Here is a 16,276-nt window from a genome sequence, read left to right on the forward strand (position 1 = left end):
GTGGTCCATCCCACCCTGGCCCCTGACCCCTGGCCCCTGGCCCTGCCCCTGCCTAGGGCGGGAACTGTGAGATCTCAGGGAAGAGCGACTCGGACGACTTCCGCCGGCTACTGGCCGCCATGGAGGCACTGGGCTTCAGTGGGGAGGACCAGGACAGCATCTTCCGCATCCTGGCCTCCATCCTTCACCTGGGCAACGTCTACTTCGAGAAGTATGAGGTGAGAGAATGGCGCAGCCTGCTCTGTGGCCCTGACACCCTGGGGACACCGACGTCTTTTCAGTGGCCTAGGAAGCTTCTGTGTCTGCCTTTCAGGTTACACCACACACAAGTCGCTGGGTCTTTTCCTCCCACTTGGGGTTGCTCATGTTTTGCTTTTTGATGTATGAGGTCTCTTTACTTATATTAAGGAATTAGCCCTTAGTCTTTGATATGAATTGCAAATATGTTTTCTGGTGTATCATTTACATTTTGACTTTATTTACAGGTCTTTTGGTGTTTGGGTTTTTTTGTTGTTTGTTTTCGCCATGCAGCCTTTAAAAATTATTTTCAGGCATTTCATTAATTAATCTTATATAAATTTTAGACTACTTATTATTTTTCAAGAGACCTTTCTAAAATCCTAACAACTTTCTTCCATAATTTTTTCAAGAATCCAATTTCTTTTTTTCCAGGCAGTTACTCAATTATACCAATCCCCCTACTTGATTTCTGACGGTTCTGAGTGATGGTTGCTCCATGCTCTAATTGCAGTTCCGGTGTGCTTGTGCGAAGAGGCGAGCGGCGTCTGCCTGCGCCGCCATCCTGGCTGGCAGTCTAACCGCCTCCCTGAGAAATACACATTTGTCATGTACTAAATTCCTATGGATGTTTATGCCTAATTCCAGACTTTCTATGGTGCTTCATTAATCCATTTACATACCATGTGTCTATTATCTGGTCTAATTACTGTAACTTTGTAATATGTTTTCCCATCTCCTAGGTCCCCCTGCACTCCTATTTCAGAATTTTCCTGGCCCTTCTAGCTTACTTATATTTTTTTCTATGAACTTTAACGAACTATAGAAATGATCCCTGAAAGTATAGTCTTTTTTTTCTATGAACTTTAAAATCAGCTCATGTGGCGGACAACATCGTCCTGCTGGTATTTTACGTAGACAGACGCACAGGAGGTGGCCTCGGTGGTGAGCGCCCGGGAGATCCAGGCTGTGGCGGAGCTGCTGCAGGTCTCCCCTGAGGGCCTGCAGAAGGCCGTCACCTTCAAAGTGACCGTGAGTTTCTGGGCACCAGAGATTTTCTCAAAGCCTCCTGCCAGCGCCCACACAGAGCTGCTTTGTGCCCCATCCTGTGGGGGCTCTGTCTCCCCCTTCTCTTTCTTCCCTGTCCCACCCATATTCTGGGGAGGAGGGCCTCAGACCCCAAAGGCATTTGGTGCTCAATGTCCAGGTCTTTGCGGAGGCTTCTCCCTCTGCTAGGAATGTTCTTTCCTTTTTACCCCTACTCTTCCTTTAAGACCCCACACAGGTATCTCCACCTCCAGGAAGCTGTCCCTGACCCCAGGCTGGGTCAGTGCCTCCTCTTGCCTTCCACAGCCCCTGGCCCTTCTTCCCTTCCAAAGGCTGACCTCACTGGGTAGTGTTCGCTCATGCCTCGTCTTCTGCATTAGACTAGTAGCCCCCACCCCCACTGGCCTAGCCAGGCAGCAGATGGGACAAGGGTGCCCTATTCCACCTTGGCTGACTGTATACCTAAGACCAGTTACACCGGCTCCCTTCCCGCCGCCCCCCCCCCCCCGCCCCCAACAATCCTCTGGGAAATTCCTGGAGGTGGTGGCCAGCCTGCTGTCACTCAGGGGCCACATCCCTCACCAGGAGACAATACGAGAGAAGATTTTCACCCCCCTGACTGTGGAGAGTGCCGTGGATGCCAGGTAAAGCTGCACTCCTCCTGGCCTGAGCCTCTGATGCCTCGCCCCCCATGGTGCCCACCCACCCCAACACCCACCCCTCTGCCCCAGGGATGCCATCGCCAAGGTTTTGTATGCATTGCTGTTTGGATGGCTCATCAGCAGGGTCAACGCACTGGTGTCCCCACAGCAGGACATGCTGTCCATCGCCATCTTGGATATCTATGGCTTCGAGGTGGGGCTTCATGGGTGGGTGAGGGGCCAGGAACATAAGGCTCCATCTCCCCTCTCTGCCTACAGCACAGGCATCAGGGCCCCTCCCTTATTATTATCTCTCTCATCTGCTACCGTATCCTTCACTCACCCACAGGCCGTCCCTGAGGCCTCTGGGTGCCAGGCCCTGTGTTGGGCAGCAGGAGGGACCCCGGAAAGGACCAGACCTAGGCTCTGCCCTTGGGAAGGTTCCAGAAGGGCCTGGGTGGGCACGGGGGACAGACATTGACAAACACGTGGTCAGAGCCATAACAGAGTCAGCCTGGCACTGGGGGAGCCTAGAGAAAACCCTTAGCTGGGCAGGGGTCAGGGAAAGCTTCTTAGCAGAGGAGACGTCCCTGAGCTACTCTTTAGGAACCAGTAGTGGTGGAGGGAAGAGCGTGTGCGAATGCTGAGAGGTGGGGAGGGGCCTGGCGTCTGGGGGCTGGACATCATGTGTGGGTGACGATGTGCAGCTGCTGTGCTGAGTGCACGACGGGTGAGAGGCAAGGCAAGGGCATAGCAATACAAGGGACAGCTAGTATTCACAGGGCACCCGTTATGTGTTAAGTACTGTTTGCTCTGGGTTCTTTGCTCAGGGTTGTTCGTTAAATCACGTAATCCTCACAACCACCTTATAAAGTAGTGTGGTCATTATCCCTGTTTTACAGATGGGGAAACTGAGGTATGGAGGGCTTGTCTAAGGTCACATAGTTAGAAAGATTGCAACCCTGGCAGAAGGTTCCAGGGCCTGGGACCACCACCTAAGCTACCTCTCTCCAAGGCCTAGACTGCCAGGCTCGCACCTGCGAGTAGTGGGAGCCATAGAGGCTTCTGAGCAGCGGGTCTGCGGCCAGGGCTCCAGCTCTTGGAAGCTGTGGCGGTGGCAGGCAGGGTGGGCACTGAGCCTGAGCTGGGGGGTGGGGGAGGGCAGGGCCATGGGGGGGCGGACAGATGGGCCAAAGAGGGACCAGGCCCAGGCTCACCACCTGCCTGGCAGGACCTGAGCTTCAACAGCTTCGAGCAGCTGTGCATCAACTATGCAAATGAGAACCTTCAGTACCTTTTCAACAAGATCGTCTTCCAGGAGGAGCAGGTGTGCGGGGCCCCACGTGTGCTCCCATCCCGTCCCCACTGACAGTGGCCTCCTGGGTGCAGATGTGCTGGTCCTTTAAGGAGGAGTCCGTAGACTGAATGGAGGGAAAGCCACACATGTGAAGGCCTGTGTCCCAGAGGGGAAGGTGCTGGGGTGACGACCCCAGGGAAGAGCCCCCCTGGGGGTCCTTTCCACCCTCTGCAAGGCTGTCCCGGGTGAGGGGAAGAGAGGGGCCAAGAGATGGTTCACGTTACCCTGCTAGGAAGTGAGCCCCCTGTGCTAGGAGGTATGCAGGCAGAGGTGCCCCTGCCTGCCCCTTCAGATTGACTCAGCCTAGGAGGCAGGACTAGGAGGCTGAGCCCTGCTGCCTGCAGGAGGAGTACGTCCGTGAACAGATCAACTGGCGTGAGATTACCTTCGCTGACAATCAGCCCTGCATCAACCTCATCTCTCTGAAGCCTTACGGCATCCTGCGCATCCTTGATGACCAGTGTTGCTTTCCCCAGGTGAGCTGTGGGCCTGTGTGAGACTGCAGGTTGCTCATTAACTCCGAGCCTCGTGGTCTCATCAGGCCTGAGTCCTGCCTTTCTCTCTGCTCTGGCCTGAGATGGGGGCTGAGGACACCCAACCTGCCATTCACAACCTGAGGTGATTGAGGCTGGGTAGGGCCGCAGGTGACCAGACAAGGGGAGTCAGAAGGCTTCCTGGAGGAGGTGACCTTGGGATTGGGCTTCCATTTCTGACTGGAAAACACAAGGGTGGGACGAGTGTTCTGGGCAATGGGACTAGACAGTGCAGAGGCAGCTAGGAGCTAATCAGACACACTTGTCTTCAGGGGCCCACTTAGGCCTCCTCACCCAGGGCAGTGGGCAGCCAGGGGAGCTGTGACTTGGTCTTCCTCCCCAATATTCACTGGGATCAGTCAGAGCTGGACAATTGGCTGCTAGGCCAGGAGTGAGGTGCGCAGGCCCCTGCCCACCCACTGAACCCTGCCTGTCCCAGGCCACCGACCACACGTTCCTACAGAAGTGCCACTACCACCACGGCGCCAACCCGCTCTACTCCAAGCCCAAGATGCCACTGCCCGAGTTCACCATCAAGCACTACGCTGGCAAAGTCACCTACCAGGTGAGACCCGAGACCGCCCTCACAGCCTCTGGCACCACGGTTCCCTGCTGTTGGAGGCGCAGAAGCACAGCCTGGGTTCTGGACACGCCCACCTGGTTCCAGTCGTGGCCCTGCTGATCCTCAGCTGTGTGACCTTGGGCAAATCACTTTACCTCTCTGGGCCTCAGTTTCTTTGTCTGGGAATGGGGATGATAAACATGTAGTGTCCATGTCTTGGGTGTGAGGAGTCTAGGGCCAAGGCAGGTTTGATAAAGGGTAGCTGTTGTCACAGCGATGTCACTGGGGCCACTCTCATCGCTGGTATTGCAGGCACACTCCTGCCCTGGTGTATCTCAGGCCAGGGTTGAAAGCCTCTGTCCCCACCGGGGCCTCCTTTTCCTCATCTGCCTGACGGGCACAGGACAGTGTGCTCCACTGAGCGGGGGGCCAAGACCTGCACTGGTCTTATGAAGCAGGCTAGTGCCCCTCCCCTGGGAGTGGGGAGGACAATGGGGACAGGATGGGGTACCATAGCAGGGGAAGGGTCCATCCCCTTGTGGCACAGACAGGGAGACAGAGGCCTGGAGGTGCAGGGCCAGGGCCACCCAAGGGCTGCAGGGAGGAAGGAAAGAAGGCAGGAGTTGGCAGGCTGGTGAGAGCTGGGGTGGGCTAGCCCTCCACCCTGTCCCCCAGGCTATAGTCGGGGAGGGGATGTCCTAGCCCCAGCTGCCCTGCCATTTCCCCTTTCCAGGTGCACAAGTTCCTGGACAAGAACCACGACCAGGTGCGCCAGGATGTGCTGGACCTGTTCCTTCGGAGCCGGACACGAGTGAGCAAGCCTCCCTTCTCCCTGCGCTGGCCCTGCCCCAGAGCACCCAGCCCACATCCAGGTCACTGTCCCAATCCGAGAAATGGGGACATACCTTAGCCAGGCCCTGACCTCATCCCAACCCTGACCCCATCCCCCCACCCCTCCAGCCTTGCCTTTCTCTGTAGTTTCTCTCATCCCTGCCTACCCATAAAGGGCTATGCCCCTGGCTGGCCCCAGTGGATTGCCCCATCTCTCCCATCCTGGCCATGCCCACCCAGCTTGGGTCCACGCCCCCTTTCACTCCTTGAGTGGGTTCTGTCATCGGTATTCTCTGCCACCTCACCCTCCTCTGGGCCTCCATTTCCTCCTCTGTCAAATGGGCACCCTCCTGCTGAGGTCACTGCCCGCATTCTTGGCCCTGTGTGTAACAGGCCGCCTCAGGCCCAGGCACAGTCAGTGCCTGTGTGTTCCCCAGCCAGAAGGAGTCAGCCCAATCACAGGACAGGGTCGCAGGACAGGGTGTGAGTACCCTGACTCGAGTCATGTGCAAGCCAGGGGAACAGTGGCCTTGCAGAGAGGGCAGGGGTCCCTTGGGTTAGTTTTCTGGTCATTCTCGATGTGGAGACTTGACTCCTTTCGCTCTCTCACTTCCTTTCTCCCTCCCCCTTTCTCACATTTCTGTCTCTGGGCTCCTCCCTCTCTGTCTGGGAACCTTGACTATGCTGGCCCATGCCTACCCAGGTGGTGGCCCACCTCTTCTCCAGCCATGCCCCGCAGGCCGCCCCTCAACGCCTGGGCAAGAGTAGCTCTGTCACCCGGCTCTACAAGGCTCACACAGTGGCAGCTAAGTTCCAGCAGTCGCTCCTGGATCTGGTGGAAAAGATGGAGAGGTGAGCTGGGTGGGTGGGCAGGGCCTAGCTCCCCTAGGACCCTCAGGGATGAGCGCTTCCCTTCTCTGGGGCCTTACACTGCTTTCCTCCCACCCTTGCCCAGGTGTAACCCCTTGTTTGTGCGCTGCCTGAAGCCCAATCACAAGAAGGTATGTGATGGCTGAGGTCCCTGAGAGAATCTGATCCTCTTCCCCACGCTGTATGACCTTGGGCAAGTGGTTTTGCCTCTCTGGCCCTCCATCTGCCCAGCCCACCACGGGGAATATTTGCCTTTGACAGTGCCCTTTGCCCATGGTTGGTCCGTGTGCAGACCTCTATTCGGGCCTTCTCCGCAGGAGCCAGGCCTCTTTGAGACCGACGTGGTAATGGCACAGTTACGCTATTCGGGGGTGCTAGAGACTGTGCGGATTCGCAAGGAGGGCTTTCCAGTGCGGCTGCCTTTCCAGGTGTTCATCGACAGGTACCTCATTCGCAATGGTTCCTTCATTCCACAGAGCCCTCCTCCCTCCCCAGCCCGTCTGGGTCCCAGGAATGCACAGCCCAGGCAGCAAGGGCTTGCTACGTACAGCTGCTCGGGTTGTGCACTGCATGAGACCACCATAGGCTAGCTGTGGCGTGGCCCATGTTGTTACTGTGTTGCATTTTTTCATAGTCTGATTATGTGTTGATTCCAAAAAGAAGCAATTTTAATAGTTATTATGACACATTTCCAGCAGATGGCAGTAGGGTGCCTTAATCTACTGAAACCTGACATTGAGATGAAGAGTTTTGAGGACAGAATGCCATTTTCTGATTAGAAGACACTGAGTGAACCACGGCTGGGCCCCGGGCCTCTTGGAGACAGGGGATAGGGGTGGTGACTTTGTGATCTAGCGGGCAACTGGCGTAGTAGGCCCCATAGCCACGGCTGATTTGGGCCCCTGCAGGTACCGCTGTCTAGTACCCCTCGAGCACAAACTGCCCGCCAGTGGGGACATGTGCGTGTCGGTGCTGAGCCGCCTGTGCACAGTCATGCCAAATATGTACCGTGTTGGCATCAGCAAGGTGAGTCTCACCCCACACTCAGCCCTGGAGGCCCCAAGTTCCGGGGCTCCAAAAATGGAGCCCATAGAGTCAGAAATGCCCAAGCTAGAGATTACTGCCCGAGGGGCTGTCTAGTTGAGCTTGGCAAATGAAATGCTAATCCCACCACCAGACCTTTGCTCAGGCTGTTTCCAGTGCCTGACACACCGGCACCCTTTCTTCCATCTCTGCAAACCCAACCCACCCTCCACCTGGCTCCAGGAGGCTGTCCTGTCGGTTGTTTCCGTGGACTTATCCTGAGTCCAGCCACCTGGCCCTTCCCTGCCTCAGTACTTGCCTCCTACTCTCAGCTCTTCCTTAAGGAACACCTGCACCAGCTGTTGGAGAGCATGCGGGGGCACGTCCTGAATCTGGCAGCCCTCACCCTGCAGCGCTGCCTTCGAGGTTTCTTCATCAAACGGCGTTTCGGCTCCTTGCGCCAGAAGATCATCATGCTGCAAAGTCGAGCCCGAGGCTACCTGGCCAGGTGCAGCCCAGATAGGGCAAGACTCTCTGGGGCCCTACAGCTAGGCTTGGGGGAGGCTGTGCTTGAACTTAGGTAGTAAGGTCCCTGGTCCTGTGCAAGCTGAGAGTGGGAGCCTCTGCTGTCAGGATGACCAGATTCTCTGTGTCTCTGCTTTTGGATGTCCTTCCATCCCACCCCCTGGCCTTTGTGACTGATGGGTGGGAATCCATCCAGCCAGGAAGGGCCCTGCCCTGCACCTCTAGGACCCTGGGATTCCAACCTAATGGGAAGCACTGTCCCCAGCGGTTGAACCCAGGTTCTACCACTCAATTTGCTATATAGGGCCTTAGCCCAGTCCTTCCCCCTCGGAGCCCCGGTTTTCCTTAGTGCCTAAGGGTCCCAGAATGAAGTGTGGCACCCAGGCCAAGCTGGCACAAGCGTCTCTGCCTCTTGTTCACCCATGATCTGAACCCCTAAGCTCCCCCACCAAGACACTCCTTTCTTCCCTACCCCCAGGCAACGGTATCAGCAGATGAGAAAGAGTCTGGTGAAGTTCCAGTCCCTTGTGAGCACCTACATGAGCCACCGGCGCCTCCTCAAGGTGCAGGCCTCTCCCTCGCCCTTCTCCCAGGAGCCAGGCCTGTCCTGCCTGGGTCCAGGGAGGAGACACTTAGCTCCAGGAGGAGATTGGCTTGGGTTCGAATCCCTGCTCTGCCATCACTAGCAGTGTGACATCAGGCCCTCTCCAGCCTGCCTTCCCCTCTTCCCCTGAGGGTTGTGGAAAGGGCTGAATGAATATTGCACAGGAAGGGTTTGGCCTGGTGCTGGGGTCTCAGGGGGGTCTTCAGTAATTGGGTACGATTAGAATTTAGCAACTAGGCCAGTGCTGAATATGGTTTTCTTCTTACCTTGATGCCAGTCTTGGCCCATTGTCATATAAACCAACACCAGGAAGACAAACATAATCATTAGTGGCTCTTTTTGAAGGTTTTGTGGAGCACCAGGGCGTCTATCCCTCTCCCCAGTGTCACTCCCTCTGCCCCTTGCCTTAGTCTCTCTCTTGCTCTGTTGCTCTCTCTTCCCTCCCTGTTGCTCTGGCTATGCCTCTGCCTCCCTCCATTTGTGAGGTGGGCCAGTCACCTCCAGAAATCAGGCCAGCTGACCCCCTTGTTTCCCATGCTTGGCTGCCTTGTATGACCTGGTTGGCCTGCCTCCCAGTTTGTGGCCTGTCATGGCCTCTGCCCACCATTCCCTGCCTTGACCATCTGCTCTCCTGCAGCTAAGGGCAGAGCGGAGGCTCCGAGTGGAGCAGGTGCGGCTACGGGAGCAGGAGGTGGGTGCGGGGGTCCGGGTGGCAGCAAGGGACAGGAAGGGAGGACAGCAGGTTGGGGTTGTGGCAGGCCTGTCCTCTCACCGTAGGCTCTTCCTCCAGGAGCTGAGCAAGCGGGAGGTGGTAGCTGTGGGACACCTGGAGGTACCGGCAGAGCTGGCTGGGCTCTTGCAAGCAGTGGTGGGTATGTCAGTGCGGGACAGTGTGGTAGGAGTGGGCACAGGTGGGCGAGGGAACCAGGCATCTCATACCCTCCACTCTCCACAGGCCTCAGGCCAGCCCAGGTACCCCGGGTGGCCCCCGTGCGGACTCCACGGCTCCAGGCTGAGCCCCGTGTCACACTGCCCCTGGATATCAACAACTATCCCATGGCCAAGTTTGTCCGGTGCCACTTCAAGGTAAGGGCTGGCATAGGCCCAAGCAGCCCTGGCCAGTGGGCACAGGTCAATTGGAACTGATGCTGTCTTCAGCCTGGGAGAGGTTTCTGTCCATGCCCTGTGGGATCAGGTAGGAGCCCTCGTGAGGGACTGGGGGCTCCACAGGGGGCCCGGATAGCAGTGGAGGGCCCTCAGGGGCTCAGCACTTGGCTTTTTGCCAACCAGTGTGGAAATACATCAGAGATTTAACAGTCAGTGGAGCCACAGTTTGTCATCCCTGCTTTGATCCTCTGCCCTCCAGAAAGGGCCCAGACCAGGGCTCACACTGTCTCTGCCACTGACTTGCGGAGGGCCAGCGTCTGCCCCCCTCCAAGCCTCAGTCGCCCCATACACACACTGGGGACAGGAGCTCTCACCTTCTAGGCTGTTGTGTTCCCACCTGGCACAGAATAGTGGATCCAGATGTGCCTGGCAGTCCTGGCTCTGTCCCCACCATCTGCCCTGTGCCCTCAGGAGCCTGCCTTTGGGATGCTGACTGTGCCCCTGAGGACACCCCTCACTGAGCTGCCCGTAGAGCACCATGCAGAAGCCGTGAGCATCTTTAAGCTGGTACGGGTCTATCTGGACCACCTTTGAATTTGTAGCCCCTGCGTCTGAGGCCAGGCTGTGAGGCTCCTTGTCCTGCCCTCCTGGGCCATCCACACACCAAAGCCACCAGCCAAGACCTCTTCCTCGTCAGGGCGTTGGCCTCCCCCCTGGGCTGGGATCTGGGGACTTGGGGCATGCCTTCTCCCAGCCATCTTCCTGGCAGAAAGGCTGCCTCTCTGGACGTCCCCAGGGACACTGAGAGTAGACCCAGGTTCTCTCCTCAAGAGCTTTCTAGTCTGAAAGGGGAGGCAGAGCACATCTGACTAGTGACCACCAGCATGGACAGAGGGAGGCCCCCATCTAGCCCGGGGCAGGGTCAGAGAGCTTCCTGCAGGAGGGGTTTTGAGCTTTAGTCAAAGGAGGAGTCAGACTCTCCCTGCCAGGGCAGGTGGAGAAGGCACAGAGAGAAGACGAAATCCATGTGGTTAGAACAGAGAATCAGAGAGCAAAGGCAAGAGGGGTTGGGAGGCCTTGACTGACAAACCCAGAGCTCAGATTTCATCCCAAGGGCCTTATGGAGCCAAGGATCATGCTTCCACGGGAGGGATGTGGTCTGATATGTGGCCCCTGTGGGATCTAAATGCAGGAAGTGAGGGGCCTGCTGGAGGCCAGGGGTGCAGGGCCGGGCTGGGGCTGTGTGGGAGCTATAGAAGGTCATGAACAGGAATGACCGTGTATATGCATGTTGGATCTTGACTTTTTCCCGTGGCTGGGGTTAACTGCCTGGTCATTTGGTATAGGATATAACTGATATTGTAACATGGAGGACTTTTATATGGGCAGGGGATCAAGTGGGAAGGACAAGAGAGGGACGCATGTTGGGGGTAGGGACCTGGCAGGAATAACTTGCTGAGAGGCCCAGGAGTGTCTGTCTGTGGCCCAGATCCTGCGTTTCATGGGTGACCCCCACCTGCGCGGTGCCCAAGAGAACGTCTTCGGGAACTACGTTGTGCAGAAAGGTCTAGCAGCACCCGAGCTGCGGGATGAGATCCTTGCACAACTGGCCAACCAGGTGTGGCGCAACCCCAATGCCTACAATGCCGAACGGGGCTGGCTCTTGCTGGCCGCCTGCCTCAGCGGCTTTGCACCATCCTCGCGCCTTAACAAGTACCTGCTCAAGTGAGTAGAACTGGCGGGGCTGGGATGAGGACGGCAACCCTGGTACGAGGCCAGGCCAGGAGTGAGGTCTCTGTGCATGGAAGCTCAGGCACAGGGGCCAGTCAGGGGCTGCTCTCTGTCTGCGCTGGACTCACTCTGGAGGGTAGGAGTCGGGGGAGATTGGGTAAAGGACTTCTGGAACTCAGTGGGTGGGAAAGCCAGGCTGTGGGGAATTGGAACTGAGGCACTGACCTCTCACATCATAGGGATATTGTGGGGTGGTTAGAAGTATAGACTCTGACAGTCTGTGTTCAAGTTCCAGCTCCACCACATTAGAGCTGTGCCACCTTGGGCAAGTTACTTCACCTCTCTGAGCCTCAGTTTCCTCAGTCTGAAATGGGGATAATAAGAGGACCTACTCCATAGGCTGGGTGAGGATAGATGCGGGGTGCCTAGAGCGAACATGCGCATGTAGTGAGTGCCGTGTGAGGAAGCACCATAGGCATCCTGAGGAGGAGGAGGAGGAGGAGGAAGTCACCCTGCTGGGTGATAAGGGTGACTCACAAGGAAAAGAGCTCAAGCAGGCCCTGAGTGTGAAGTCTAGCTGTGACACTCACCTGCTGTGTGGCCTGGGGCATGTCACTGCTCCTCTCTGAACTGCTTTCCTTACCTACAATTAGGGATGGTAACAGGACCCACTTTACAGGGAGGCTGAGAGCTATAGCGCACAGAGACTTACCCAGGCGGGCCGCTCACTTGCCAGTCCTCTGAATCTATGGTCATAGGGTGGGGCCACCTCCCTGTCCAGGCTTCCTGTGGGCACAGCTCCAGGTCCCCTCTCGTAGCCACTGTGGTCCTGTGCCATGGCTGCCCCTGGCCGGCACCCCAGCTGTTGGGAGGGGGCAGGGGGCCAGGTGTGAGGAACGCTGCCACTGGCAGGGGTCAGGCTCATTGGTCCTGGGCCAGTTTGAACCCTCACAGCCTTCTCTTCCACAGGTGAGAGCTGGGCAGCAGGCTCAGAGAGGGCAGGTCCCTAGCCAGGGTTGCCTGGTGAAAGGGGGGGCAGAGTGCTCCAGAGCCCCATTTCCTGACCTCGTGGTGCTGCAGAGCCCACCCTGTCAGGGACATTTTGCTCCAACAAGCTCAGAGGCACCATGCTGGAACTGCGCTGGCCTATCCTTGGGCTTCTGTGCTGGTTTGAAATACTTCTGGGCAGCCCGGTACCCTTCTTTTTCAGCCTAGCCTTAGAACTCTGGGCTAGCCTGGAGCCTTTTTGGCCTCCCCTTAAAGCTCTGGCCTAGCCTGGGCCTCCCTTAAACTAGCCTGAGGTCCTTCTTCACCCTGCTCTAACTCCTGCCTATCAGGTTCGTGTCTGACCACGGGCGGAATGGCTTCCAGGCAGTGTGCCAGCAGCGCCTCATGCAGGCCATGGGCCGGGCCCAGCAGCAGGGCCCCAGGGCTGCCCGGACCTTCCCTCCCACCCAGCTTGAGTGGGTCGTGGCCCAGGAGAAGGCCAGTATGGCTTTGGATGTGGCCTGCTTCAATGGTGAGCAGCCTTGTCCTGCCCTCCCACCCCTCTCAGGGGCAACAGTTGCAGTCAGCAGGCCCTGGGGTCAGAATAAGCCACAGGCAGTTCTAGAGCTGGGCAGGGGCCTGCTGGGTGTGGGGGAACCTGAAATGAGGGAGAGAGTCCGGGGCAGAGAAGACATAGCCCCAGGACCCTGAGCAGGAGTGAGAGGCCTGGGCGCAGAAAGCTGGTGGGGAGCAGCAAACTGGGGCCACCTGCAGATTTCCCAGGCTGAGCCTAGCACCTGCCCTTGCCCCAGGTGACCAGTTTTCCTGCCCGGTACACTCCTGGAGCACGGGGGAAGAGGTGGCTGGAGACATTCTGAGGCACAGGTTGGCGCCTGGAGTACCCTGCCCAGCACACCCTGTGCACCTGGGAAGGAGAGAAGGAGGCCAGATCCCCCAAAGGGCCCCATGGGGTCCGCTCTGGTCATGCTTGGGGTCTGACTCATATCCCAGAGTCTCCCCAGGGGGTACCTCTTGACTTCATCCCTCATTGATGTCCCTTCATACACTGTCACCAGGGGTCTGACAGACGGCTGGCGGGGCTGGACAGTGGCCATGAAGAACGGGATCCAGTGGGCAGAGCTGGCAGGCCACGACTACGTGCTGGACCTGGTGTCAGATCTGGAGCTGCTCAGGGACTTCCCACGACAGAAGTCCTACTTCATTGTGGGTGCAGAAGGGCCTGTGGCCGGCAGGGGAGGACCAAGAGCGTAGGTGGCTACCTGGGCCCCTCATACAGATGGCTGCTCCCTATGCAAGACTGCCCTCTGGGTGGCTGGGAGAGGCTGAGTTCTGAACGTAAGCACCCAGGCCCTCAAGGAGGCGGGCCTACCAAAGGGCCCTGCCTTTGTAGCGAGTCATTCGATGCCAGAGTACAAAGGACAATAGGAGAGGGAGGTCTGGGAGGTCTGCGTGTCTCCCTGGGAGTCAGATGTTCAGTGTTCTCCTTCCCTGCAGGGTGTTTGGGAACAGCTGGGACTCAGATGAGGATGCACCCACAAGGCCCCAGGCACAGAGGCGCATGCCCAAACTGGCTGACTCCAGGGGGTGCTGCAACCACCAGGAGGACAGTACAAATGGGGAGACCGAGGCCCAGAGAGGGACAATGACCCACCAAGGTCAAGCAGCAGTGGCCACTGTCTCTGGTGGGGAGGGAACCTGGGGCCATGAGAGGTGATCAGCAGGAAGAAAGAACTTGACTTGTGTGTTTCCCCACTGCCAGACTTGGACAGCCTTGGAGACCACGCTGTATCCCACAAGGGACTGGACTGCTACCTGGACAGCCTCTTTGACCCCGTGCTGTCCTACGGGGACGCGGTAGGGATGGGGGCGTGTGCGGACCACAGGCACAGCATACACACACTGAGTCGTACACGCCTCCAGGGCGACAGCCTGGGCCATGGGGTGGTGTGTCTCATCTGGGTATCCGCTGGGGACCCAGCAAAGGATGAGGGTGTCCTCTTGGCTGGAGAGCTTCCTGGATAGAGGCCCAGGGCCTCCTGTGGGAGCTGGCCCCTCTGGGCACCCTTGCTCACTCTGAGAGCCCCAACGGCCAGCCCCTCCATGGTGTGACGTGCACCCTGAGCAGCGCACAGCCCCTCTTTGAGCCTCAGTTTACTCTTCTGTGAAAGGGGGGTGGCGAGTTGGGAGCTTGAAAGGTGTGGGAGGACAGAGTGGAATGCGCATGGGCTGAGGCTGGGCACACCTCGACGCTTGCCGGCTAGGAGGCCCCTGGAAGGGTGGGGGAGGCTGGTGTCAGGTGCCCGTTGCCTTGGAACCTTGGGAGGACAGAATTGAAGTGGTCATTCGAGCCATCCACTGCCCCCAGGATCTGGAGAAGCCAACAGCCATTGCCTACCGCATGAAAGGGGGAGGCCAGCCTGGTGGAGGTGGCAGTAGCAGCACTGAAGACACCCCCAAGAGACCCCCAGAGCCAAAGCCAAGTCAGTGCCTGCCCCAGGGTTGGTTCCAGGGTTGGGCAAGGCTGGGGCCCCCACTGGTTCTCCAGGCTCCTTCTCGTGCTAAAACGGAGGCAGCCATGGACATGGTGGAGGTGAGACACCGGGGCGGGGTGTGGTAGGAAATCCCTGTTTTCCTCATCTCCCATGCCTTGGGATTGCACCCTCTGACCGGCTGCCCCAGTCCCAGGCCTGGATGCCTCCACGTTGGCTCTGCAGCAAGCCTTCATCCGCAAACAGGCCGTGCTGCTGGTGAGTGTGCAAGGGCCCCGGCACTGGTGGGGGCTGCCCCGGAGCACGGGCCTGCCTGGTGGTCACCACCCCCTCCCCCCAGGCCAGGGAGATGACCCTGCAGGCCATGGCCCTCCAGCAGCAGCCCCTGGGGCCTGGCCCTAGGCCCCTTCCCCTAGAGGTGAGTCTGGCCTGCCCTCTGAGCGCTATAGGGTGTCATGGCGCCTCTCTGAGCAAGGACCCCTCAGCCCATCCTGGGCAGAGGTGGGGTTCCTGCGAGCAAGTTGGTGTTTCCCAGGCAGCTCACCTCACCCTGCTCTCTACAGAAACCTCTAGCACCAGAGGCATGGCCACAGTCCATTGGCACTGGGCCCCCAGCCAAGCCCATGCTCCTGCGCTCCACCCCAAAGCCCTTGGCCCCAGCCCCTCTGGCCAAGGCCCCAAAGCCCCCCACCAAGCCTGTGGCTGCCCCCATTCTAGCTCAGGACCGGGCTTCTCCAGAAACCAGTGAGTGTCCTTTTCCTGTTGGGGGATGGTGGGGCTTCCCAGCATGGGACTGGCAGGTGTGGCCTCATTCTGTCACCCCCGCCCACAGCTCTACCCAGCACAGAGCTGGTCCGGTACTCGACACTCAACTCGGAGCACTTCCCGCAGCCCACACAGCAGATCAAGAACATTGTCAGGCAGTGCCGACAGCCGACCCCAGGAGGCCAGCCCAAGGCCCTCAGGTCAGCCCTGCACCCCGGCCCCAGGCCCCCAACCCTGCAGCCCTGCAGCCCTGCAGCGGGGTTCTCTTCACCATGCCCGAGTGCCCAGCAATGGTCAGGGAGTGAGTCTATTTACGCAGATGGTCCCCATGGTCCCTTCTTGCAGAGGGAGGCCCAGACTGCTTTCTCTTTTGTGCTGTGTGACCTCAGGCCAATCTCTGATGTGAGAACTTCTCAGGGCTCCCATTCGTAACAATGGGGGTGTGGAGGAAGAGGGTACATATTATAGGAATTTGTGCCTGGGAAGAGGAGCTCAGTGTCCAACCCACCAGGAAGGATGGCGGGCGTGTGTTCGTGAAGAGGCCTGACCCCCATGAGGAAGCCCTGACGATCCTGAAGGAACAGATGAGCCACAAGGCGGCAGTGCCTGGCACCCAGGTGAGGGGCAGCAGCTGGCGGGGCCCAGGCAGGTTGGGAGGCAAAGGGGGTCTCCGGGGGAGCCTCGGGAACCCACTGCCCCTGCAGGCCCTGGCCCTGCCACCTCCCCTGAACACTGTCTTTGGGGTGCGGACAGGGGCCCAGAGAGGCCGTGGCCCTGGTGAAGCCAGTGAGCAGCACAGCAAGGCCACCCATGGGGCCCACTCCAGGTGAGGAGCCGGGAGAGAGGGAGGGAGGGAGGGACGAGAGGGTGGGTATCCAAGTGCGTGAGTCTGTGTGAGCACAGGTGAGTTGGTCTGCGTGTCAGTGGCATGTGTGCCCATGTCCTC

At 58.4% G+C, this 16,276-nt stretch overlaps 1 protein-coding gene across 1 annotated transcript in view; it reads left to right on the forward strand.

The window, feature by feature from the left end:
* MYO15A (myosin XVA) overlaps positions 1-16,276 on the forward strand; it is a 52,068-nt gene that overhangs the window by 13,376 nt on the left and 22,416 nt on the right. The window contains exons 11-41 of the mRNA XM_053911090.1: positions 57-218; positions 1,156-1,269; positions 1,870-1,928; positions 2,016-2,139; positions 3,157-3,252; positions 3,627-3,758; positions 4,255-4,380; positions 5,111-5,188; positions 5,912-6,060; positions 6,164-6,209; positions 6,396-6,520; positions 6,987-7,104; positions 7,434-7,609; positions 8,105-8,189; positions 8,868-8,921; positions 9,021-9,102; positions 9,186-9,316; positions 9,809-9,904; positions 10,827-11,062; positions 12,406-12,587; positions 12,868-12,940; positions 13,132-13,323; positions 13,571-13,731; positions 13,836-13,930; positions 14,442-14,556; positions 14,756-14,823; positions 14,906-14,983; positions 15,129-15,309; positions 15,398-15,530; positions 15,842-15,947; positions 16,084-16,156. Coding sequence (XP_053767065.1) covers positions 57-218; positions 1,156-1,269; positions 1,870-1,928; positions 2,016-2,139; positions 3,157-3,252; positions 3,627-3,758; positions 4,255-4,380; positions 5,111-5,188; positions 5,912-6,060; positions 6,164-6,209; positions 6,396-6,520; positions 6,987-7,104; positions 7,434-7,609; positions 8,105-8,189; positions 8,868-8,921; positions 9,021-9,102; positions 9,186-9,316; positions 9,809-9,904; positions 10,827-11,062; positions 12,406-12,587; positions 12,868-12,940; positions 13,132-13,323; positions 13,571-13,731; positions 13,836-13,930; positions 14,442-14,556; positions 14,756-14,823; positions 14,906-14,983; positions 15,129-15,309; positions 15,398-15,530; positions 15,842-15,947; positions 16,084-16,156 — 3,646 coding nt within the window. The remainder of the gene's footprint in view (positions 1-56; positions 219-1,155; positions 1,270-1,869; positions 1,929-2,015; positions 2,140-3,156; positions 3,253-3,626; positions 3,759-4,254; positions 4,381-5,110; positions 5,189-5,911; positions 6,061-6,163; positions 6,210-6,395; positions 6,521-6,986; positions 7,105-7,433; positions 7,610-8,104; positions 8,190-8,867; positions 8,922-9,020; positions 9,103-9,185; positions 9,317-9,808; positions 9,905-10,826; positions 11,063-12,405; positions 12,588-12,867; positions 12,941-13,131; positions 13,324-13,570; positions 13,732-13,835; positions 13,931-14,441; positions 14,557-14,755; positions 14,824-14,905; positions 14,984-15,128; positions 15,310-15,397; positions 15,531-15,841; positions 15,948-16,083; positions 16,157-16,276) is intronic.

This window comes from Desmodus rotundus, chromosome 9, assembly GCF_022682495.2.
Source record: "Desmodus rotundus isolate HL8 chromosome 9, HLdesRot8A.1, whole genome shotgun sequence".
NCBI lineage: Eukaryota > Metazoa > Chordata > Mammalia > Chiroptera > Phyllostomidae > Desmodus > Desmodus rotundus.